The sequence below is a fragment of the Petaurus breviceps genome, unplaced genomic scaffold (genome assembly GCF_028583685.1).
Source record: "Petaurus breviceps papuanus isolate PSGF00001 unplaced genomic scaffold, PetGlider_PUasm1.0 208, whole genome shotgun sequence".
Lineage (NCBI taxonomy): Eukaryota > Metazoa > Chordata > Mammalia > Diprotodontia > Petauridae > Petaurus > Petaurus breviceps.
In genome coordinates, this window is record NW_027185852.1 from 25417530 (window position 1) to 25442772 (window position 25243).

The window sequence follows — 25243 nt, forward strand, 5'->3', positions numbered from 1 at the left end:
GATTCAAGCCCTGCCTCTGACACCTTCTTACAATGACACCAAGCAAGTTACTTAACTCTTAAATGCCCTAGACAGACTTGGAAGATCAGAAGTTGTAGAAGAGGTACCAACCATTCATAGAGGTGGAGGAAGAATAGGCATTTATTAAGCACCTCCTGTGTACCAGTTACTGTGCTAATGCTTTACAAATATGATCTCATTAGACCATGGAGGGAGTTTCCTCCCTGAGAGTTCTTTATGTCAGTAAAATCACAGATCCAGTCCCTAGTCCAGATTTTTTTTTAACTGCCTTTCTGCAGTAAAAATTCTGTAATTCCTTTTTCTTACCAATTCACACTGTCCTGTTGGCCCTGTGTCCCTGTTTTGAAAAGGGAAAGGTTGAGTGAGAGAAGTAAATCATAAACTCCTGTTGTGAGTAGCCTGCAGCTGATTTCTCTGTGCCTTGCAACCTAGTGGGAATGGTAGACACACGCAGGGGCAGAAGAGAGTCATGAGCTTAATTTTCCCCTCCTCTGAACAAGCTCTGCACTAGAAGTTTCTCCTTCTATCAGGCTAGAATTTGGATCTCTCTTCTACTTCCCCTTAAGTTGTCTTAATCAAGTGAATTTGTTACACAGTTCCCACTCCCAAGGAGCTTTTCCCTCCTCTGATTTCTTACAGTACTTAATTTATCTGGCACTCTTATTATCATCTTCCTGGTGCATGTTTATTTGTGTGCTTATCCCTTCTCCTTGTAGACTCCACCCCCCCACCCCATCCTGTCCTCACTCCTCCTTTCCATCCCCTTCACCCCTTCCATCTTGTATTCCTAAAGCCAAGGGCAGTGATTTATACTGGTAGGCCTTTAATGCCATCCTAGTTTAAAAGAGGACAGAAACATTAAATTAATAGGAAAATGGGCAAAGTGATATCACAATAAAGGAGAAGAAATAAAACCTACTAGGTTTGGTTATATGCCAACAAAACAGAGTAAAAGAAATAAAATGATCTTCAAAAATATAAAATACGCAAACTAACAGAATACCAGAGGGAGATCTTCGATAATCTGATCTGAGAAAATGAATTACAATGGGCTCTAAAGGAAGTACCAAAGGAAAAACACTCCTGTTCCAAACTGGTTTAAAGGAAAATCTATCAAACATAAATACAAACAAACAAAAACAGGTTTAAGTGCCTATGTTACATAAATGATTTTCAAAATTGAAGAAAGAAAGCATCTTTCCAGGTTCCTTTATGAGACAAATGTAGAATGTCCCAGAAATCTTAGGGAAGTTTTAAAATTTAATAAGCTTATTGTTCTCTAGTTGAGAGGCAGTGTTGCCGTAAGACTTTTGGGACATTTTCTATAATCCTAATACTTAACCAGGTAAGGACAAAACAAAGAAAGAAATGTAAAGACCAGTATCATTAATGAGTAACAATTCAGAATGTTAAATAAAAATCTGTCAAAGAGATTATAGCAATTTATGCCGAAAATCATTCATGATGTTCATTTGTTTTGTGCCAAGAAGATTGGTTCAATAGTAGAAAAATCAGCATCATCATATTAAACTTAAATGGTGAGCTCAGTAGTTCCCCCCCACCAAAAAAAGCCTTTGGCAAAGTATGTGTTTTACATAATTTGTGCTTTAAAAACTTTTTATGGCTTTTATACATTTATGCTTTTAAGAATGAATAAACCCTATAAAGTATTGGCATAGAGTAATGATTTCTTTAATATGATAGAAAAAGTATCTAAAATCAAAAGTAAGCATTATGTGCATGAGGAAGTATTAGAAGTTTTATCAGTAAATACAAGAGTAAAGCAAAGAAACATGGTAGCTACAATTATACAAATGGAAAGAACAAACTGCCACAAAACCATCAAAACTGAAGGTTGTAAAATTATAATGACCAAGCTTGGCCCCAGGGAAAGATGTGAAAAGAAAGCTCCCTTTCCTTCTCCCACCCCCAAAACAGTCCTTTGTAGAAGTCAGGGTCTAAGGGCATAGAGCATTGCATGTAATGTCAGAATTTTTGAGGTGTTTTGCTGGATTTTACCCCCCTCTTTTAAAAACTCTTTGTTATATGTTATGGGTTTCTTGGAGGGAATGAGGAGAGGGATACAGGGGAAATGTATGTGAGGTTAAAAACAAAACATGTCAGTAAAAATCTCTGTATGCTTTGAAAAATGTTTGTGGAGCCCAGATGAGGGCTTCCATATCATCTGGGTGCTCAAACCCATGTAATACGGGAATCACTGGAGGGAACTGGGGAGGGTTAGCCTGAAGAAGAGAAGACTTTGGGGAGAACCTTTGAATGGCCGTGGGCTAGAGAAGGAGGCATACATTTTTTGCTTGACCCCAGAAGAGGCCAGGAACAATGGGACAGAGTTGCAGAAGAGCAGTGTTTGCTGAGGTGCCCATTGATCATTGCACATTTATTAATTGGCTCCTATGTGAACAGGCACTGTGAAGGCTTGGGGACCATAAAGACAGCAAGGGACAGACCCTGCTTTCAGGGCACTCATCCTCTACTGCTGGAGCTGTGTCCAGAGCAAATGCAGGAGCCTGGAGTGGGGCACTAGCAACTGGGAGGAGCAGGAAAGAAAGAAGGCATCTGAGAGACAGGGATGAGGAGAAGGTGTTCTTATGAAACACCTTCTCACATGGGCACAGTCCATGCAAAGACATGGAGATGGGCAGTGGAGTGTCAGGTGACAGGAATAGCAGGAAGGCTATATGGTAGGATTCAGAAAGGGGAATAATGTACACTGCGGCTGGGAAGACAGCGATGTTGTCAGGGCTTTGAAAGCCAAAATTATTGTTTATATTTGATCCTAGAAGAGCGGGTATTCTTTACCAGTGATCTATGAACTTTAAAAAAGTGTGTGTATGTGTGTGTGTGTGTGTGTGTGTGTACGTGTGTACATATATGTATATATTTTAACTCTAATATAATTTTTTTCCTCTATAATTTTATGTGCACATTTTATTTTAGACATTTGAAAGCATGCCTCTGTGAAGGGGTTCCATAGACTTCCCTGGACTGACTGCCCAAAGGGTAGGCATTGCAGTAGAGTTTATTGAGTAAGGGTATGACAAGTTTAAACTTTTACTTTAGGAAAATCACCAGGTGGGTAGAGGAAGAATTGGGGTGGGAGGTGTTAAGCTGGAAAACCAAGGAGGATGTCATTACAATGGGCTATTACAATCATACAAAGATGAAGGCCTGAACTAAGGTGATGGCCAATGAAGAGGAGAGGAAGGAAAGATGGAATGGGAGACAGGGTGCAGAGATCAAAACAAGGTTTGGCAACTGACTGACTCTGTGGAATGAGGAAGAGTGAGGAGTTAGGATGGCACTGGAATTGTGACCTCTAGCATCTTCTGACAAATAGGAAAGTTTCAAAAGGATGCCATTTTGGGTTGAAAGGTAACGATAATGGTTCCTGGTCTGTTTTGGGCATGCTGAACGTCAGGAACAATTGCCTAAAAATCAGGGCTTCCACATGATTGAATGGAAGCAGTCTCTTCATTGGACGCATACTGTCAGAAGCCAGAGACTCCCATGGTAGAGATGACAACATCAGAGCAGGTATAGGGATTCTGAGGCCCCAACCAGTTCTGTGATTATTCTGTATTCTATAATGGCAGTTTAAAAATTAAATATAAAATGTTCTAATAAATATTTTGGTTAATTGAATATTATATTAATCTATTAGAGGGTATGTTATTAGCATTTTAAAAAGTATATATCCATATATATGTGTATATATATATATATATATGTAGTTCTTTGTTGAGTTAGCAGTTCATATAGATTAAATTTCCCTTGGGTCCTGCTTTTTAAGTTTTCATTATTGACTAAAAATAAAGAGAATGTGTTCTAATATAGTGTAGAGTTTTATTACAGAATGGGCAGCAAGCACAATGAACTGTCTCCACTGGGCGAGAATGAATTTTCTCTTCCTAGTGTCTGATGTTGAGGTAAAAAGTGGATGATTACTCGCTGGAAATGTTGTAGAAGGGGGATGTATTTTGAAAAGGGGTTGGACTTAGACAACTTGAGAAGTTCTTTCTAACTCTGGTGTTCTGTGACTTAAAAAAAATCTTCTTTTAAATTAATTAACAAATATTTATCATTTTAAAATGTAATTCTCTGTCTTTAATGTACAGATAAAGAAATAATCATAAAATACTTTGTTCAGTTACATACAACAGCAACAGAAATGCTTGTTTTCATTCAGCCCTTTCCCCTCAAATCATTCTTTGTCCATCATCCTTTACCAATTGACCTGGAATTTTGTTCACTCCCAAGTGGCATATACTTTGGAAGTGGATACTAGTTCACAGAGATACTAATGTGGACAATTTTCCAAATTCACAGATAATTTTTAATAAAGAACATACTTAAGGTAAAAATGTTCCCTTTTTGCTGATTAATACCCCCTTGACATTTTTTCCTTAATTAAGATCATCTGACATTTGGCAATAGGATCATGATTTAAAACTCTCTGGGGCCCATGGCTCTTAATGGGGATGAAATAATATGAGAGTGTTAATTTTTTACAACAGAGTCTACGAATGACAGTGTCAACATAGACCATGTTGACTGTACTCAATCAAATACTTGTTAAGTGGAGATTTTGCCCTCTTATCTTATTAAGTAAATTATATGGTCTTTTCTTTTTTTCTTTTTTTTTTTTTTATGGAAACCTTTGGTGTGGAGATGTAAAACAGCAATTTCTTGGCTCTCCAGCGTGACATAGTTGAGAGCCGAGATTAGAGAAACCCTGTCGAGTTGCTAATACTCGAGGGCATCCCCAGCTAGAGAAGTATGTGAATTTAGGCATGGGAGGAAGGAAGGATCTGTTTTAAATTTAGTGTAGGGTCACTGCCTCTTAATGATAGATTAAACAAGGGAGGGGGCAGGATGAATAGGGCTGTGCCGTGCAGAGCACTAATACCACAAGCCTATGGTTTGCGCTGGTTATTTAATGTCCTTTCCCATATGTTTTTGAATAGAGCAGGTTATGGCAGGGATGAGCTAAGGAATAGCTTTGTTAGTGAACAAATAGGAGTAATTTTTATAACAGCAGACTTGAGTGTGTCGGTTTTGAAGGCTCCCTCGTTTCCACCAGAATAGAGCCCTTGGTCATTCAGAGCCCAGGCTTTGCTCCCTGATTGCTCCCAGAATGTGCCAGCACCAGAGTGGAGGGATGGGATTTCTGGTCAAAGTCTCTAATTCTTCTCCACAAAGATTGAGGGAGTCCTGACTCTTGTGGATGCAAAGAGCAGTGTGACCACTCCTCCTGTCTGAGCACTTAGAGCTCAGAGGGGGACAGATGGAACTGACACCCAAGTGAACGGGATGGTCAGATCAAAGCCTTGTGGGATGCCTCCCTTGGAATTTTCAGTGTCCTTTGGGAGCTGGGAATTTAAAAAATGTCTGTTCACAGTTGGTAGGTGCCTCAGGTCAGTGTTTTTACCCTGCCCTAGCTTCTCCATGACCCAGGCAGCTCCCGGCAGCAGGTGGCTCGGCTACTGCACCTGAAGAGTCAATCAGGCCTTGGGAAAGTCGTTTCCTTTCTAACATCAGATTCCCCATCTGTAAAATGAGGCTAAGAATCCTGAGACTGCCCACCTCCAGGGGCATTTGGAAGAAAGTGTGTGCAATGAAGTCACCCAATAAACCATGTGCTAGACAGGCATCGTACTAAGCCCTAGGGGCAGAGACAGAAAGGAAAGAGATAACTGCTGCCTTCCAAGAGCTTCCATTCTAATAGAAGAGACATCAATATGAATAGGTATATACCAGATATGCACTTACAGTTAGCGTTTATATAACAGTGTGAGGTTTTCATTTGAAAACAAAGCAAAACACCAACAAAAAATCTTTTGCAGCCACCTAGTACAGCCTGTACCTGCCCTGACCAGCAACAAGAGGGCATCTCACTTTTATTTAAAGAACTAAAGGAAGAGACAGCCTAGTGCTTCTTGAAGGACCCACCATTTTGTGCAGCTCTGATTGTTAACAAGTTTTTCCACACATCAAAGCCTCTTGTAAGAGGCTTATTACTGCTTAAAAGGGACCTTTTTATCCTTGCCTTTTTTTTTGGTACCTTAAAGACTTAAATTCTTGTTTGTTCATTCATTCGTTCATTCATTCGTTCATTCATTCATTCATTCATTCATTCATTCATTCATTCATTCATGTGTGTTTCATCTGCAGCGCCTAGGTCTGTCAAATCTTATTCTCCTTATCTTTACCCTCCTCTCCTGCCACCTTCTCATTATCACCTGAACCAGAAGCACTGCCCTGTAACTTTTAGCTTCTTTGTTTGCCCTGACTTTTAGAACGGCCTCTCCTGGCCCACTGTTTGCAGAAGACTTTGCTCTCCAGCCTCGGCAGCTGCCATGATGCTGAGCCCTTCCTTTGTGACATATTGTGGGCACTCCAGCTCACTTCCACCAAACTGGGATCACGTCCCCTCTACTGTTGCTCTGCACTAAGGGCCCTTCCTGGCCCTCCCCTCCTCTCCCCTCCCCACTTCTCTAGGTAGGAAGGGTTTCTTGCAGGAGAATAGAAACTCCTTGAGGTTATTTATTTCCCCAGCTCTTAACATTTGGCTTTGCCCATAATACTTGCTTAATAAATGCTTTTTCATTCATTCTGTTCAAGGAAGCATATATCTGCTGTATACATCTATGTCTAGAAGCACGAGATGTGCAGATTTAGAGACATCTCCATTCCAAGTGTTTATGGGAACTACTTCTTCTGACCTATAGTAGAGCCTTCTGAGCTCATAATGGTCTGATCAGTCACAGTCAGATACAATGTACCTTGACCCCAACTTAGTGATGTTATTTTGACCCTCTTCAAGAGCCATTGACAACAGTCAACCAACCAGGCCCTGCCTGGATCAAAAAAGGAAAATAGTCCCTGTCTTTAAGGAGCTTGCATTCCCCTGGGGAGCAAAATGTACACAAAGAAGTGAATTTTTAAAGAAGATGCCGAAGATATACAAAGTCCATCTAAAGCAATTTGGGAGAGATGGGTGGATGAGCCAGCACTACCGAAGGGATCCTTAGATTTAAGGGGAGAGTGCATTCTCTCCTGGGAAAGCCTCTAGCCAAGGCTGGAATCCAGAGAGAGCTTCCTGCTGGCTGAGGTGGGAGGAGTTGGGGAGGGAGGCTGTTTGTTACCTGGAGCATGGCTGGGCACAGAGGGAGTCTGGACTAGAACTACACGTCTTCACCCCCACACACTTGACCCCCAGCCAGGTTTTCTGCTTCCTACTCCACATCGTCTTCCAGTGGTCTCTGATCCCGGTCATGACTCTTACATCAGTTTCAAAATAAAAATGGGGCTAGGTAGTGGGAGTCACCTGGGAAAAGATGTTAAGACTGTAGAGCAAAAGACTTAGGGGAACGCCTCCCCCCCCCCCCCCCCATTGCTGCACTGAAGATCGAGTTTTAATTTTCCCTCTTGCTTTTAGCCCGACTTGTTTTCCTCTGAGCATTTTCATCTCTGGGTACCTCATATGCCAAGAGGCATTTGACACCAAGACCTCTCTCTCTTCCTAAGAAGTCAATAGTGCTGGTTGAAAAAAATAACAATCACTGTTTGCTCTGGCAAATGGGGCTGTTTGACAGCACTTTCAGAAGAGCACTTTCTTACTAATTGACAGCTTGGACCAGCCTCTCTTCTCCAATGCACCAGTTTAACTGTTGTGCAAAGGATCATCTGCTCCCATGGCAGGGACCCAAGCTTTAGGCCACTTTGACAGGTCATTCCTTCTACCTTGTTCTACTCTGGTAAAGGAACAGTTAGGAGTCACAATTCAGCAGGCCTGCCCAGTGGAATCAAAATGTTCTTTCTGGAAGGCACCAGAGAAATCCTCTGGTAAGCATGGTAGACTGAGCCAGAGAGGGCTGGGACTTAGAGAAGTCTGAGGCCCAGGGAAAGGAAGAGACCCCTGGGTCTTCAGGAAGTGAGGGGTAAAGTCCAGGCCAGCATTTATTTAGCACTTACTGTGCCCGAAGCACTGTGCTTAGTGCTGGGAATACCAAGAAAGTCAAAACCAGTTCCTACCCTCAGGGACCTCACTTTCTGATAAGGGAGACTAAATGTAAACCACCTAGAGCCTAAGAGATAGATACAAGGAAAATTGGAGGCGGGGCAACTGGGTTGCACAGTGGATAGAGTACCAGGTCTGGAGTCAGGAGGACCTGGGGTCAAATCCAACATGAGACACTTACTATAGCTGTGTGACCCTGGGCAAGTCACTTTGCCCTGTTTGCCTCAGTTTCCACATCTATAAAATGAGCTGGAGAAGGAAATGACAAACTACTCCAGTATCTTTGCCAAGAAAACCCTAAATGGGGTCAAGAGGAATCAGACATGACTCATTGACTAAATGACAGATTGGGGTTAATCTCAGAGGAAGAGGCACTCTGGGCTGGAGAGGGCTGGGAAAGCCATCTTGGAGATGGTAGGGTTTATCGGAGTCTTCAAAGGCCTGAATGAAGGAAGCCAGCAGGTACGGGGCATGGTCCTTGTGAAGGTATAAAAATTGGAGGATAGAGTATTGTCGGTAAGAAGCAGAGTGAAGGCTAGTATTTGTGGATTGTAACCTATATGAAGGGTGTTACGAGGTCAGACTAAGATCCAGGGAACTGAACCTTGAACCCACATCTCCTGTATGTACAACTTGTTTGTGTGTTTAGTATGTTTAGTACTTTAAAAATCAAAATGTCCTTTTATTTCCTGGCTTGTTTATATAATTCTAATGCTCATCAAATTCAAATGAATTGTTAGGAAATTCTTCTAGATTGTTGCCATAAAAGTATTTAAAACATTTTTTTTTAGATTTTTCTAATTATTCTTTCTGTGACTCTTGACCTTTAGTCTTATTTATTTATTTGTTTAATATTATATAACTAGTCTTATTTCTAGGTAGTATTATGGAGCATACTGGGTATTAAATCAGGAGTCTTGGGATCAAGTCTTGGCTCTACAGGATCTGAGACCATTCACCTTCCTTCACTTACTAATCCTCAGCTTGTCCAGTCTGTAAAGTGGGGAGAAGAACCACTGACATTCCCAGTCAGAATAACCAGTTAGATAGAAGTGGGTGGAGTGCAGTGGGTAGAGCCTTGGATTTGGGAATCAAAGCCCTAGTTTTCCTCAGATACCTACTAGTTAGGTGAATGCTTTTTACTTAGCTTTTTTTTTTCCTTTCCAGTTTTGCCATTTCCAAAATGGAAATAATCATCTTTATATATCTTAACTCACAAGGTGGTTGTGAGGAAAATGCTTTGTAAATAAATTGCATTGGGAGAAATGGGACTTAACACTGACATTTGAAAATGAGGGTTATACTGGGGTTGAGCCCTGGCTCAAGGTAAAAGAAAATGATTTATTCATAGGTGGTTCAGTGAATTTCTGTGGTTGGAACATGCCTGCGTCTGGTGATGAGCCTTCCTGCAGATAGTCTTGTCTTCAGGTGACAGGTTTACAGTCTATTGTTACAGATGTCCTCAAAGTCTTCCTGAATGGGTTAGAACTTGCCAGAGCTTTTGCTAGAATTTTGAGACAGAATAAAAAGCCAGATGATTCTGAGGTTTCTAGCCATGGGTGCCTAGAAGAATGGTGGTGCCGATAACAAATGAATCTTTTACAATGTTAGTTTAGTTTTTAATGTCCTGAGGAACCAGATGAACATTTAGGTTTATCTAATAGATGTCAGTAGATCAGTGGATGGGTGGAATTTCCCTCTAGCTCAGACTGACTTCTCCTTCTTCAGACATGTCGCATGTAGCACTTTAGTCTTGGACCTTTTGTATTTTTATTAGTGATTTATGTGCTGGTCTCATCTCCCTCTCCTATAAGATTATAAGCTCCTTGAAGGTAAGTATTTGTTTATATGGCCTTTGTTTCGTTATTTCATGCCTGGTACTTGGCACAGTGAATGGAACTAGATGTCCAGAAAATTGTTAGGGTAGAGAACAGTTATTCTGAAGACCAAAAAAAAAAAAAAAAGGCAGTGTCTGACAGGAACAGCCAGTCTGGTCAGCTGAAAGAGAGAGGACTACAAAGGTCACTGGATTTAACTGTTGGGAGGCATCTTTTGAGAGGACAATTTCATTTGAGAACTAGCTTTGTCAAGACTAATAGGAGGAAGATGAAGCATCAGAGGTAGAATTGTATGTATCTCTTTTGAGGAGCTTGGTGGTCAGAGTAAGACCAGGACAGGACATAGTTACAAGTGTTCGTAGCAAAATACAGTACTAAATAAAAATTTTTTTTAAAAAGAGTCCATAACAAACTCAGGTGAAGGGTGTGTGTTGTTTGGAAGGTGGGACTACATCTGCCTAAGTACCATTTTTTCCCCCTCCTTGCATTCAAGAGAAAATTATGGCTCCTTCACATCCAGACATTAGTGAACTGTAAGCCCAGTTGTGTTCCCCTATAGTAAAAACAGTTTGGGTCTGGGATTTATTGAACATCTTTTCATGTTACATTTGTCCTAGCTACTCCCTGAAGATCTCCACTAGATTCTAATCATGAAAGGATTTTTTCCACAGTAGGAAGTGAAACCCTCTTTGGACATTTGCACACTAGGATTCAAAATTGTCACGGGTAGAATGAAGGTTATTGTCCTTGATACTAGCATAGTAATGTTAATTAGTTCCACAAATTGTTTTCAGTAGGCAGAACACTGGCAAAAACTTGCTTTAAAAAAAAAAAAAGCACTCCAGCCTGTTACCTTGAAACATCATCTTTGTTTGCTGGGAAGTGATTAGTCTAGATTTTGCCTTTTTCTAGTTACTTTATTTATGGGAAGAAAATTGCTCAATCTTTCCAACAGTTAATGAGAAGAAATATTAAGGGTCAAACACATTGAATTAGAGTTTATTGCTATCACACAGGTCAAGCCATCTACCATGAGTTTGCTAAATAGCATTTGATTATAGATGCCACCTTTGTATTTCCCTTACCCCCAGTTGTTAAAATTTGTTTGTTGGAAAGGACTTTTTAGGAGAGTTTTAACTTGCAATTTAGGAAAGCCAGTGCTATGTGCGACTATGGCTTAGATCCTTAAGCATACTCCGGGAAAAGAAGAAAGGTTCTTCTAGGCAGGTGAGAAGTATTTGAAAAGTACCCTGAATCTCAAGTCCTTGGCTTTGTTCCTTTCCTCTAAGCCTTTCATGGAGAACTTAGGGAATAGGGGCTAGCTGAAAACCAGGACCTGAACATAATTAGTTCACTGGAGATGCTGTGCAGCAAGTCCTTTCCTTAGGTATCAGCTAGAAGTATTCATCCATTCATTAGCCCCATCAATTAATCTGCAAATAATTAAACTCTTAGTCTGTGCAGAGTGCTGTGCCATAGGTACAATTCAGTCAGAGAATCAGTAATCTTTTTACATCTCATTTTTTTCTTTTATTTCTTTCACCCTGGATTGTTTTTTATTTCTCTGGAATCATGGAATATCTTCCAGAGCTAAAAGTGCCTTTGGTGATCAAATAGACCATCTCTCTTTATTTTGCAGAATAAGGAAACTGAGGCCCAGAGAAAAGAGATGAGCCCAGAGTCACACAGCTGTTTAGGACAAAACTGAGGCAGAAGCCAAGTCTTCCAACTTTTATTCCATTCTGTACTTCAGTGCCTTTTCTTTGGAGACTTTTCTTGCCCTGGTAGAAGGAGCATCAGACTCTTATGAAGAAGATACTTTGTAAAGTCTCTCAATTCTCTGATCCAATTAAAATGTTAATTTGTCTGTATTATGTTATATTCTGAGATATTCTGCTGAAATTTTAAGGAATTTTCACTAAAATATATAATGTTTAGACATCAACTTTTCTTTACAAAATCACATTTTAAAAAGAAGATATTTATGGAAAGTAAATATTTTCTTATTGGCAAAATTGAAAATATAAAATTTGTAATAGCTTTAAAATGTCTAAGTAATTAAGTAATCCATCTTTCGCACAGTATTGTTCTTAGTATAGAAAAAGCCATGAGTGTCCGGGCAATTTGAAGTTTGGCATCAAGATGAATTTTAAAATTTTTTTACATTAGATAATTACAAGAACTAAGAAATAAGTGTCGTTTTCCATTGGAAAACAATATCGGCACCAGGAGAGGCCCAGCCAAACTCAGTTCTGTTTTAAGTTCTCTAATTACATATTTTGTTGGTCATGTACAACTGTTTCTGCCCAAAGAATTGGAAAGAAATTAAATTTTACCAGCAAAGCAACCTCGAGAAACCTGGCCTTTCATTTGGCATGTTTGACATGGACTAACTCTAGCAGGACATGAACATTAATTTTATCCAAGTCATTATTAAACAACATTCAGACCTAATTGAAACATTTGCGGATTCTTGTATCCTGAGACCATGTCGATTTAGAGTTTAATGCAAGACCAGATTTGAAAAGACCACGGAGGGTGAGCATGATCCTAAGCCAGTGCTGATCAAAGAAAGCGTGTAAGACAAAAAGGCCCTTGGGAAACATTGCCCTGGGAAGTGGTACTTGTGCATACAGAGAATTTTGTGCAAGTCTACAAAGATGAAATCCGTCCAGCAATGGCAGTCAAGCGTGCCAGCAGGCACCACCCCCAGCCTTCTAGGAGAGGCACCAAGTCCTTGATCAATTTCAATGATGACTTGAACGTGATCTGTCCACCCCATCGTCTTCACAGCTGGGCCATGTTCCCGCATTCTCTTCGAATGCTAATTTTTCCTGACCAGAATAATTTTTACCATTGCTTTGTATGCCTTTTGGATTTTCTCTTCCCTGCAGAATTACAACTTTAAATGTTAATTAAATATAACAGTTAATAAAGATAATGGGGCGAGTTTGTTATGTCTCCATCACTTCTGTGCTGACTGCATCTATCTTGTGTTTTTGTCATTTTAGCAGTTGTCTTTTCAGACTGGTAAAAATCTGTATATGATTACAACATTCATAAGGATAGATTTACTTGGAAACAGAGGTACATTTTCCTTAAAATAGTTGATTAAAGATCATGGTTAAACAAAAGAGTCTTCTAGTTATATTTTAAAATCTAGTTGCAAATATAGCCCTTGCAATGGGTATAATCAAGCTGAGACCTGATGGGTTTTACATGGTTCCCTCCCTGAAGACTTATCTGTCTCTGTAGAAGAACTTGCTGATTCTATGGCAGCTCATTTAACCCATGTCCTCCCAGGAAACAAAGCAACCATAATACTTGTGTGTTGGCTAAAATCACTTTAACTTTGATCATTTTGTACTGCACATCAGTTTGGCATTGCACTTTGTCCCAACTGAACACACTTAACAAGGATGTGCATGCCTTTAAAAGCTAAGAAGAGAAGAGGAATGTTACTGATTGGGAGCAGTTAGAGATGAGTTACTGTTCATTTCATAATGCCCCATGGTTGTGTTTTAGAATGAAAATGGAATGTGAAGAATCCAAGCCCTTAGTGTTGTGTGTGTGTGTCCATCCTCAGAGGGTAGCCTTTTCATCTCTGTCCTGATGTATAGCCAGTGTTTGGGTGATAGATGCTTCCTAGTGTGTGTCAGCAACACGCTTTTGCAGTAGTACTTAAGAAGAACACTTCTCTGTGCCATTAAAGGAAGACTTCTTCATCCTGTTTGTGCCCTGTACTCCTTGGGTAGTTGGTCTGGTGAAGCTCCTTCTCAGAATCATACTTTTAGATGCATAAAATAAAATACATCAGATTATAAAGGAAACCAATTATCTAAATATAAAAACAAATACAAAAATATAAAAGCAAAAATGAGTCCCACGGAGTTCTGATAAGAACTGCATTTAAGGAAGTTTTTCTCTTGAAGCAAGAAGTGACTATTTTTGCCATATTTACCACCCCCTTGGTGCATTTACCACCCCCGTGGTGCATTTCTCAAATATCTTACTAAGTACTTAGCATGGCAAATAGTGTCAGAGAGTCAACATTCGAAGAGATTAGCATAGTTACATATGGTTGGGATACTGTAGGGTCAATAGTGAGGAATGACAACTCCTAACCTCAGTGTGACTGAACTAAATATTAGCACATGGTGGGCTGGCCCCATGCTATGGAGCTCTGAAGAATAGCTGTTTGTTTGAAATTCAGTGGGGATCAAACCTTGTCCCAAGCCCTCCAGCTCTCCTCTCCCTGTTCTTTTTTCACAGGTGTATATTGGAGATAAAAAAAAAATAGATTGAGTTCCTTACTTTCCCCCCAGCAAACATATTTCCCTGTTTTGCTGGAAAGGTGACTTAGATGTGTTTACATATAATAGAAAGTAATGTGATACAAAATGCTATAATTAGACAACATGATACTTAGGCTTCAACATTTTAAAACCATGAGTGATTACCCTTTGTTTTTTTTTCTTCATAGAAATCTCATTGTGTGATGCATTCTGTACTGAATTCCAACTCATAGAAAGTAGGGAGGACTCGTTTCATTGTTGCCACAGGATAATGTCAGGCATGTGTTTTTCCATCAGGAGAGTTGGTTGAAATGTTATCTTTGTTATTCTTGTAATTTATTAATTTATATTCACCTATTATCTACAAAGAAGGAAGCAGAAGTGGAATTAATGTGTACTACTCAGGAAAGGGAAGTTTCTTTTAGATGACTGGGTCTCATAGACCTATATCCTATCACCTTCTGTTGACAAATCTTTCTTGTGCCCCCTTTCAGGATCCAAATTTGTAATAGGAGCAAATGTTTATTAAGCACCCACTGTGTACTAAAGCACTGTGCTTACCTGGGAGTGGGAGGAGATGCACAGTTTAGGTGAGATGTGACCCTGCCCTTAGGGAGCATGCAGCCTGGTAGGATAGCTCCAGTCCATGACATGACAAGTTGCATGTTCTGAGCTTCCAGAGACATAAGTTAAAGAAGTGGGCTTATCCAAAAAGTCAGGATTTTCTATTCAAGAGGACTTCAAAATAAAAGTGTATTTATTTCATATAAAATGATGATTTCCTTGTATTTTTTTTTAATGCTAGATCTGAATATTATAACAAAAATAGTGGTCAGGAAATGTCAGTGTGGCATTTTGAAATTGGGGGCATAATTTGATAATGATCCATTTATCCCCTTTTTTTGTTTTGCTTCATTTTTATAGCGATTCTTCTCTCTCTCTCTGCCCTCCCATCCCCATTTCTGAAACCTCTGCTGTATTAAAAAAAAAAAAATTTGTCTTAGTCATCCCTGTGAATTTTGCTTCCAGGCCACATTCTAAAGACTGGTTGTATGATCAAAATTGTTTCTCCTCAGGCTTTCCCTCCTTCTTGGCATTTTGAAATTTAAAATCTGCTTTATAAAAGGGGGAAAAAAACCCAGATAATTATAAACGTATCTCAGCATGTCTGTCCACTACTGAGTCTCCATATGCAATGATTGAAAGAGGACAGGGTACTGTGTGTGTGCTCAGAATCCTGGGGCTTTTGCTTTATACCTTGGGTGACCTTGGACAAGTTCCTTCCCTTTGCCAACTCTGCAGGAGAGGGTTGGACCAGACAACTTCTTAGGCCCATTCCAGCTTTGAGTCTGTGATCCTATTAGTTAAACATAGACCTAGAATTTCAGGAAACGAAAATAAAATGCAAACAAAACTTGATAACCACCATGTGCAGAAGAACAATTGAATCCTTCATGAATCTCAGAATCTCAAAGTTGGTAGACCTCAGGGTCTATCTAGTGCATCTTCCACCTGAGCCCTTCTTTCCTGTTCTCCACATATGATTGTCCATACTGCACTAAAAGGCCTCCAGGGGTGGGAAACCCACCCAATCTGATGATAACTCTTACTGGAATTGTGCACAGCTCTTGTTGTTGGAGCAGCTTTTGAGCTTAGGAGGCTTTGGAGGAGAAGACTCTTAATTCATTTATAATAAGAGTAGATAGGGCCTGGTGATCCCCAAGATTCCTTCCAGCTCCAAAATGCCACAAGACCAAAGAAGCAGTGCCTCTGATCTTCTTTCCATGTGGGATTAGAGTCCTGCTTTCTCATCTTTTTTTTCTTCCTAACTTGTGTTTCATTTTCTTAATTTGCAGTTTTCATATAAATGAGACAGTGGGATAGAAAATTCCAATGAAAACTTACCAGTTCAACAAGCATTTATTAAATATATTCTGTGTGTGCCCATGGCCACGGGAGAGTCAAAGTAAAACCTGGTCATTGTCTTTGTACTGGCTGGTCCAGTAGGAGAATGTCATGAAAATAAAAAAGATGAGTAAGAAAGTGTTCTTGATCTTTATTGAAAACATGTTAGTAATGCATTTTATTTATTTATTTAAACAGGTGAAAAGGAATGTGTATGACCTTACTAGTATCCCTGTTCGCCATCAGTTGTGGGAAGGCTGGCCACCTTCAGCGACAGATGACTCAGTAAGTAATGGCATCATTCTTATATACCAAGCATATGACCTGGTCATTCTTTCTTCTGCTTGTGACTGTAATATTTACAGATCTGTGCCAATCAAACTGTGTAAGAATGAGATGGTACAAACTTAGTCCCTCACACAGCTCTTCCTGTGATACAAAGTGTTAAGCATGCATGGTCTTCTCAATGTCTGTAAAAGCACTTTTCTCACAACCACCTTCTCAAGGCAGGCAGTGCCTCCTCGTTTCACAAAGGAGCTGACTGAAGGCAAAGGCACCTTAGGGGCTACGCCAAGGTTGTCTGTTCCTTATGTGTTTAACCTAGACAAGAGTATGGGCCGCGAGGTGGCACATTGGATAGAGTGTCAGACGTGGAGTCAGGAAGACTCATCATCTGGCTTCAAATATTCACTAGCTGTGTGATCCTGGGTGTGTCACTTCACCCTGTTTGCCTTAGTTTCCTCATCTGTAAAATGAGCTTCTGTTTCCTTGCTAAGAAAACCCTAAATGGGGTCACAGAGAGTAGGACACAACTGAAAATGATTGAACAACAAGACAAGAAGCCAAATAGAGGCAGACTGGTAATCTTTCTGTTATGCCACAGTGCCCTGGTATGGAATGGATCGCACAAGAGTGAGATTGCCACCTGAGTTTTGTCACAAAACCTGGAATCTTGTCACATTCTTTAGGAGTGAAATGTTCCAGGTGAACAGGAAAAATCAAGGAAGAATCCTTCGTCTTCAGATTGTGGCTAGGGCACTGGGGTGTGGCAGTGAACAAGGTGGACTTCTCAGTGAGTCTCCACAACTCTACAGAAATACAAGGACTTCTAGAGATTTATCAGGTGTTTATTAACCAGTCATCTACTGTTTGCAGAGCATTTAGCAAAGTTAGAGTTAGTGGTCTAACCCCAGCATGGTCCAACAACTCATATTCATGGAGTTCTTAAGGGTGTACAAAGCACTTTACTCAGAATAGCTTTGTGATGTTGTAGATGTGGTGTATCTTTATCCCTATTTCACAGGTAGAGAATGTGACCTTCAGGCAACTGAATTCAGTCACCCAAGTTATGTGACCAGAACATGACAGAGCTGAGACATGAACTGGGTTTTTCTGACTTAAAGTTCAGTGCCTTTTCTGTTACACTGGACTACAAACACTGTACTTAAAATCTTTGTATCTCACCCCTTGATGAGCACAGTGTGTTGTACATTGTAGGAGTGTCACCAATATTTGAATGAAGTGAATAAAATTGAAAGAGATTGATTGATTGGAACTAGGTCTTATTTAACTGGAAATTTTAAAGATCTTTAACCTTAGATTGTGGTCATCTTTCTGTCACCTTGCTAGTTCTCAGATACATCTCTCTTTAGATATTCTGATAAGTTTGCCCAGTCCTCATCCTTAAGGGTTTCCATTCAATGCTGTGCCAAAAGATCGTTCATATTTAGACATCTTTATTTTGACATGCTGGGCTGTTACCCTTTCTTCAAGAGTTCATTTGTGATCTATGAATCCAAAATGAAAATGTGTCAAAAGAAATTCTAAAATTAAATCTAATTTTAAAAAGTAAATAAGTGTTTGAAATTGGACTTCTATCTTATTAAAAAAAATACCCATTGGAACAATTATAAATTTGGATTTCATGACTTAAGCAAAACTAGTATATCTCTTTGAACAATAAATAATATCTTCAGTTTTCTTTTGAAATTTCCCCCTTTTAAATATAGTGATACTTTTGACTATGTTCATTCATAGAGACATTTAGCTAGTCACTTCTTTCTAACAGAATAAAATATGGACACACTTTTGAAAAAGGTTTTGTAGCTATTAAAATCATAGATCTTTGGAGTGAGGCATATCAGAAAAGAGAGTCTGCGGGCAGGGTGTACAAAGCAATGGAATAATGCTTAAAGTACGGGATGGAGGGAGAGAATGTATACCTTAAAAGTTTTGGTTCCATGAGAAATGTAGAGAATAGAGAGGTAGTAGATAAGTAAAGGGTCAATGAGCCTGCAAATGAAGGTCTGGAGTAGACAGAGAGGAAGAATGGATAATGACAAGGATGAGGGAGAGAAATTCTTTCTAGAAAGGGATGCAGAAAATAAAATTTAAAAAAAAAACCCTAATGAACAGGATAAGTTGAAGGGGAAGAGAGAAGGTTGGTTCTGCTTGACTGAAAGGGGGGAAAAGGAGAGAAATAATTAGATAAAAACAGGAAAGAAAAGGAAACTAAATAAGCAAATCTTCTAAGGGAAGAAGGTAACAAATAGGAAGAGGGGAGCTCAGGAATAGGAGAAAAGAGTAAGTAGAAATAGGACCACCTTAAAAAAGAACACTAAGCTAACATAACTGAAGAGATATAGTATTGTGTTTACATTAAAAGAGGGAAAAATATAACTTGAAAAAAACAATTTTAGAGGCAGATGAAGGAAAATATAATAAACCTAACATAACTTTAAATGTGAATGTAGTGAATAATCCAATAAAATGAAAAAGAATAACTTGGATAAGAAAACAAAATCCTACAATCTGTTGCTCGCAAAAAATCTATTTAAAAAATAAAGACACACACAGAACAAAACTAAGGAAAAATTATGGGAAAAAATGTATTCATTAGATGAATCCAAAAGAGTAGGAGTTGCAATCATAGTATCTGACAAAACAAAAACAAACAGACGAAAAATAAAAGAGGTGAAACAAGGGAACAACATTATGTTGAAAGGAACCATAGACACATGCCTTTGCATTCAAATTCATAAAGGAAATATTAATTGAGCCATAAGAGTACAGATAGTAACACAGTAATGAAGTACTTCAGTGACCCCGTCTCAATTTTGGATAAGTATAACAAAAGGATAAACAAAAGGGAAAATATACAACTGAACAAATTGCTGGAGAAATTAGAGCTAAAAGACATATAGTATCTTCTAAAAGAAACTACAGAAGAACATACATATTTCTCAGCACAACATGGAACTTTTACAAAAATTGACCATGCAGTAGGGCACAGAGATATTGCAAGCAAATGTAAAAAGACAGACTAGTAAATACATCTCTTACATACCATAATGTAGAAAAATTGTCATTATTCCAGAGACCACAAAAAAAAAGACAGAGACTCAAATAGAGGCTTAACAGTGAAATCATAAATAAGGAATGCTCAGAGAACAGATCATAGAAACAATAATTATGTGGGAAAAAAACCTATAATGATAAAATACTAAAATTTCTGGGATTCATCTGAAGCAGTCCTAAGGGGAACAAATCATACCCCTACAAAACATACATTAACAAAATAGAGAATTAGTGAACCAAATATGCTTTAAAACAAAACAAAACAGGGGCAGCTAGGTGGCACAGTGAATAGAGCACTGGCACTGGTATCAGGAGGACCTGAGTTCAAATCCAGCCTCAGACACTTAACACTTACTAACTGTGTGACCTCGGGCAAATCACTTAACCCCCAATTGCCCTGCCTTACCCCCTCCAAAAAAAAAAAAAGACAAAAATTAAAACACTACAGCCAACAAATAAAACTTAAAATAAGCACAGAAGTGGGGATGTTAAAAATTAGAGCAAAAACAGATTAACTTGAATCAAAAAACCTATTAAGTAGTTATTCAGTTGTGTCCTGCCCTTTGTAACTATGTGGGGTTTTCTTGGCAAAGATACTAGAGTAGTTTGCCATTTCATTCTCCAACTCTCTATTTAAAGATGAGGAAACTGAGGAAAATAGAGTTAAGTGACTTGCCCAGGGTCACACAGCTAGTTAAGTGTCTGAGGCCAGATTTTAACTCAGGAAGATAATCTTCTTGACCTTTAGGCCTGGCACTCTATCCACTGCATCACCTTGTTGTCCCATAAAAACAAAAACCAAACCAACTATTGAAATGATAATAAAGCTAAAAGTTAATTATTTGAAAAGACTAATAAAATTGATAAACCTTTAGCTAATGTGACTAAAAAGAAGAGAGCAGAAAGTCAAATCAATAAAATAGGAAAAAAGCAAGAAATGAAATTACAAAAAAATCCAGGAGAAATAAAAAGAATAATCAAACCTGTTCTACACAATTATATGCTAACACAAAAGAAATAGAATATATCTTCAAAAACATACAGACCAAAAGACCGGATAGAGATCTTCAATAACCCAATCTTAGAAAAGGAAATTGAGTTATAAAGGAACTGTCATTAAAAAACAAGCAAACAAAAAAAGCAACTTTTGGTCCTGATGGATTCACAGGAGAATTCTAAATTCAGAGATCTTGGCACTAAGAGAAACCTCAAGATCATCTGAGTCATCTCCTTCCAGGTGGATGATGGTGGCCTCATTGTACAGATCCCTTGTTTCTTTAAATTGAATTTCATCCTGTCATTACTGTTGACCTTTCTAAAGCTTACTATGTGGATACTTGAACTTTAGAAGTTGATAAGCAACTAGAAGAATTATTTCTTTAAAAGATGAACGATCCTTGAATGTACTTGAGTCACCAAATTGATATCTTCATTGATTTAAGTGAATGCAAAGCATTTATTAAGAGTTTACTCTATTCCACTCTACTCTGTGCTGGGACTAAAAATACAGAGGAGAAGGCAGCCCCCACAGGAGCTCATCTTGTAGTGAATGCTGACTAGCAGAGGTATGTTGGTTTGTCAAGTCACGGGGTTGTTGCATGGAGCTGTAGGGAAGTATCTTGAAGCGAGTGCCTTTTCTAGGAGCAATGGCAGTATTATTTTGGTTCTTGTGCTGGAGGTAGGTGGAGGTGACTAATTATAACGCCATAGCAGACCCCGTGAGACTGCCACCCATGAGGTGTGGAGCGCCAAAGAAGAACGAAAGCTGAAGAAGTTCAGCCTAGTCCCTGGAGCTCTGAGGGGAGGAGAAGATGACCCAGGAGTAAGGAAGAGCATGGCCGGAGCTAGCCTTTGGCAGAAGCAGGGGCTGTCTTGAAAAGTGGTTTATCATGAGAGGGCTTAACTGTTTTTGCTTGACTGAAAAGGGAAGCAACAGTCACCTTTTCTGCGTTAGTTGGAAAGTTATTCTTTACAGAGCAACATTAAAAATATAAACAATGTAGTTAAGTGATTATTATCCAAGAAGGATTGCAAAAAAAGGAAAACCATTTCCCTTTTGGTCTACTTGGAGATAGACATAGTGCTTCACATAGGTCCAGAGTCGATCTGGATCATCCAGTCTTCTCTGCAGTGACGGAGAACTCACTTCCTCTTGAGACAGTCCATAACCCTGTTGTATCCAGTCTTCATTTCATAAATTCTTATTTTTTATTGTGCCCAGAGCTGCCTCTCAGTAATTTCTACTCTTGCTTGTAGTGGGTTATAAGACCTGACATCCTTAGAGGCCTTTGAGCCCAATCCCCTCATTGTACTCAGGAGGAAACTGAGGCCCAGAGAGGGGAAGCAACCGCCTGAATTCACCCATTTCTGCTGTAGCTAAGCCTCCAGACCGCATGCGGTTTCCACTAAGCCATCCTCTTCCACATGAAAACTCTCTGGGTCCCTGAAGGCAGCTTCCATGATGTTCCTAAGGTATCTCTTCTCTGAGCACAGCCTCTAATTGGCTGGTTCTCCCCAGAACCTCCACCTTCAGGAGGAGTGCTGGGCCACCCATCGCTTCACTCCTCTACAGCTTGTGCTGCTGACTCACTGGACTTTCTCATCCACGCCCCCTCGGCCATGTACTTTCTCTTCCCCTCGACTCTGCATTTTCAGCTCTTTCCCCACTAGAATGTAAGCTCCTTGAGGGCAAGGACTAGCTTTCTTTCAGCTTATATTTGTATCTCCAGCACTTAGTGCAGTGCACTTAATACATGCTTACTGACTTGAGCTGTACAATTTAGAATCATAGGATTTAGAACTGGACAAGAGTACAGCTTCCTCCTTTTCAGCCGGGGAACGCTGAGCCCCATGGAGGGGAAGGGCAGTAGGGACCGAAGTAGGATTTGAGCCCAGCGCTCTGGAGGCCAGGTCCAGTGTTCTTTCCAAGAGGACCAGAGTTGGGTAGTTCCAGGTGCAGGGCCTGATGGGGCGGCCATCGGCACCTCCTAGATTTTAGCCAAAGGGTGGTTGAAGCACGCCCTGTTGGGCTTCCCGCCGGATAAATGACCTACACACCTTGCTTTGCAGGGTCTAGTCTGCTTGAAGCTCATTATTCTCTTGTTCATGTTTGACATTGTTGCTTGTGTTCCTCTTTGTCCTGTCTGTTGAAATTGCAAAAGTTGAGGCATCTGCTATGAAGCAAAATCATCCTCCCAGCTTGGCTGTTCCCGTAGGGTGCAGCTGGGATGTGTCAGCTGTGTAAACAGTTCTGACTGTGTTACCAGCAAAATATAGAATTAATTTCTTTGCACATTAATGTGCCATAACTTAATACCTAAGATGGTTTAACTTTCTGGGGAGCCACCTGAACAATTTCTTCCTTGTGCCAGATAAGGATATTTGTTAATAAGGTTCATTAGCAGCAAACTTCAGTACAGTGCTCCTTTCCCCACCAGCGACTGCAAAAACATGAAGAGGTCAGGGCAGCATCATGGTGTGTGTCCGTGTGGTAGAAGCAGAGGACTGGGAGCCCGTACACTCTGTCTGGCCTTCAGAGTCACCTCTGCACTTACTTGGCTCTGTGACCAGAGACAAGCATTGCTCTGCTGGGGGCCTGTTTTTTCATCCCTAAGTGAAAGCAGGGGATGAGCTGATCATAAGGTCATGTGATTGGAAGGGAGCTCAAAGGCAGTGGGATCATACTCTCTGCTGGTCAAGAGAAGATCTGGGACTCGAACCTGTGACTTTGAGATCTTTCCTTGCATATCATCCAGTCCAGTCCCCAAGGGGGAGAGAGAACCACAGTCATGAAGTGACTTCTCCAAGGTCACAAACTTGGTAAGCAGGGGAGCCACACCCTGTCTACTGTCTGGGTAACATATCAGCATCATTCCTGTTAACCTTGGCCTTCACAAGCAGGACAGTGAAGGACTTCCTACAGCTGGATTCCTCTGTGATCTCAAGGCTCCAGTCTGTCTTCCACTTTGCTGTGAAGGTTGTCTTCCAACAACAGCACAGAGCTGCCTGTGTCACCCCCTTCCTGATCCTCTCTTTCATTCAGTAAACTCCAGTGGTGTTCTGTCACCTCCAGGAGCAAATCTGAAATCCTTGGTTTGACCTTTAAAGCTCTTTGTGACCTGGCCCTCTCCTGCTTTCCCAGTCTTTTTAGACCTTCCCCCCTTCGCTGTGGAAGGTGTGATCCAGTGACCCTGACCCCTTTGTTGTTCCTCCCTCAAGACCCTTCATCTCGTGACCCCGTGAAGCTTCAGTGACTGTTTCCCATTCTCTTCCTCTTCACTTTGACTCTCAGGCTTCATTTATATCTCAGGTAAAATCCTACCTTTTATAAGAAGCCTTTCCTCGTCCCCCCGTAAGGTTAGTGCCTTCCTTCTGACATCTTTCTTTTTAAGATACCATGTATCTTCTTTAGACATAGTTGTTTGCATTAATCTTTTCCTGTTACACTGTGAGCTCCTTGAGGGCAGGGGCCTTTCTCTGTATCCTCAGCACTTAGCAGAGAACATGGCACATAGTAGGTGCTTAATACATCCTTGTTGACCTCCCTAGTTGTATTTCCAGCATTTAATACAGAGGTTGGCCCATTTAAAAATTTTTCACAGGGGTGGCTAGGTGGCACAGTGAACAGAGCACTGACCCTGGAGTCTGGAGGATCTGAGCTCAAATCCAGCCTCAGACATTTAACACAAAACTAGCCGTGTGACCTTGGGCAAGTCACTTAACCTCAATTACCCTACCTTTCCCCCTCCAAAAAGCAAACAAAAAAAAAAAACACCCCAAACCAAAAAGCTATACACATAAAAATTTTTCGTTCCTTCATTCACTTTCCTGTTAACTCTCTGATGCTGATATTGTAAGTATTATTCTTTTGCTTTACAAATGAGGTAATTGAAACAGAATTCAAATGACTTGCTCATGATCCATGTAGTTTCTGAGTTTCCAGAGTGAGGATTTGAACCCAGGTCTTCTGAATCTCAAGTCCCGCTCTCTATCCAGCCGTGTCATTTTGACTAGTTGATAACTATCTTCAATATCCAGAAGATTGTCGTGTGAAAGAGGGATGAGCCTTCTTTCACTTGGCTTTGAGGGCAGAACCAGGAGCAATGGGAGGTCATCACGAAGGGGCAAATTTCAGCTGGATGTTAGGAAGTACTTTCCAATGATTAAAGCTGTTAAGAAGTAGAATTGAGGGGGGGGCAGGTAGCACAGCGAGTAAGAGCACCAACTCCAGTGTCAGGATGACCTGGAGGTCGAATCCCGGGCTCAGACACTCAGCACCACACCCAGAAATAACTGGCCGTGTAACCTTGAGCAAGTTACTTAACCCTGATTGCTTAAAAAAAAAAAAAAGTAGAATTGCATGCTTAGACAGTACTGGGCTGTCCATCACAGGTGTTTAAACCAAAGCTAGATAACAAGCATCTTAGATTTAGGGCAGGAAGGGACTCGGGGCGGCTAGGTGGCCCAGTGAATAGAGCACCTGCCCTGAAGTCAGGAGGACCTGGGTTCAAGTCCAGCCTCAGACACTTAATACAAAAACCAGCTGTGTGACCTTGGGGAAGTCACTTAATCCCAGTTGCCCCCCCCACCCCCAAAGCAAAAAAAAAAAAGGGACTTAAGGGACCTTAGAAGTTATTGAAGACGATATTTCTATACAATCATAGACTGAGCTAAGTATTCTCTGAGGTCCCTTCCTGATCTGTGATCCTGTGACTGGTTGATTAGCACCATATTGATTAACTTTTTCAGAGTCCTGAGGTTTTCTTTCAAGTAAAAATGAGATTATC

The 25243-nt window shown here is 40.2% G+C and overlaps 1 protein-coding gene across 3 annotated transcripts in view; it reads left to right on the forward strand.

Annotated features, from left to right (window-relative positions):
• LOC138165359 (FAS-associated factor 1) overlaps positions 1-25243 on the forward strand; it is a 419204-nt gene that overhangs the window by 219996 nt on the left and 173965 nt on the right. For all 3 annotated transcript variants that reach the window (XM_069093610.1, XM_069093612.1, XM_069093611.1), the window contains exon 8: positions 16299-16385. In XM_069093610.1, the coding sequence (XP_068949711.1) occupies positions 16299-16385 (87 nt within the window). The remainder of the gene's footprint in view (positions 1-16298; positions 16386-25243) is intronic.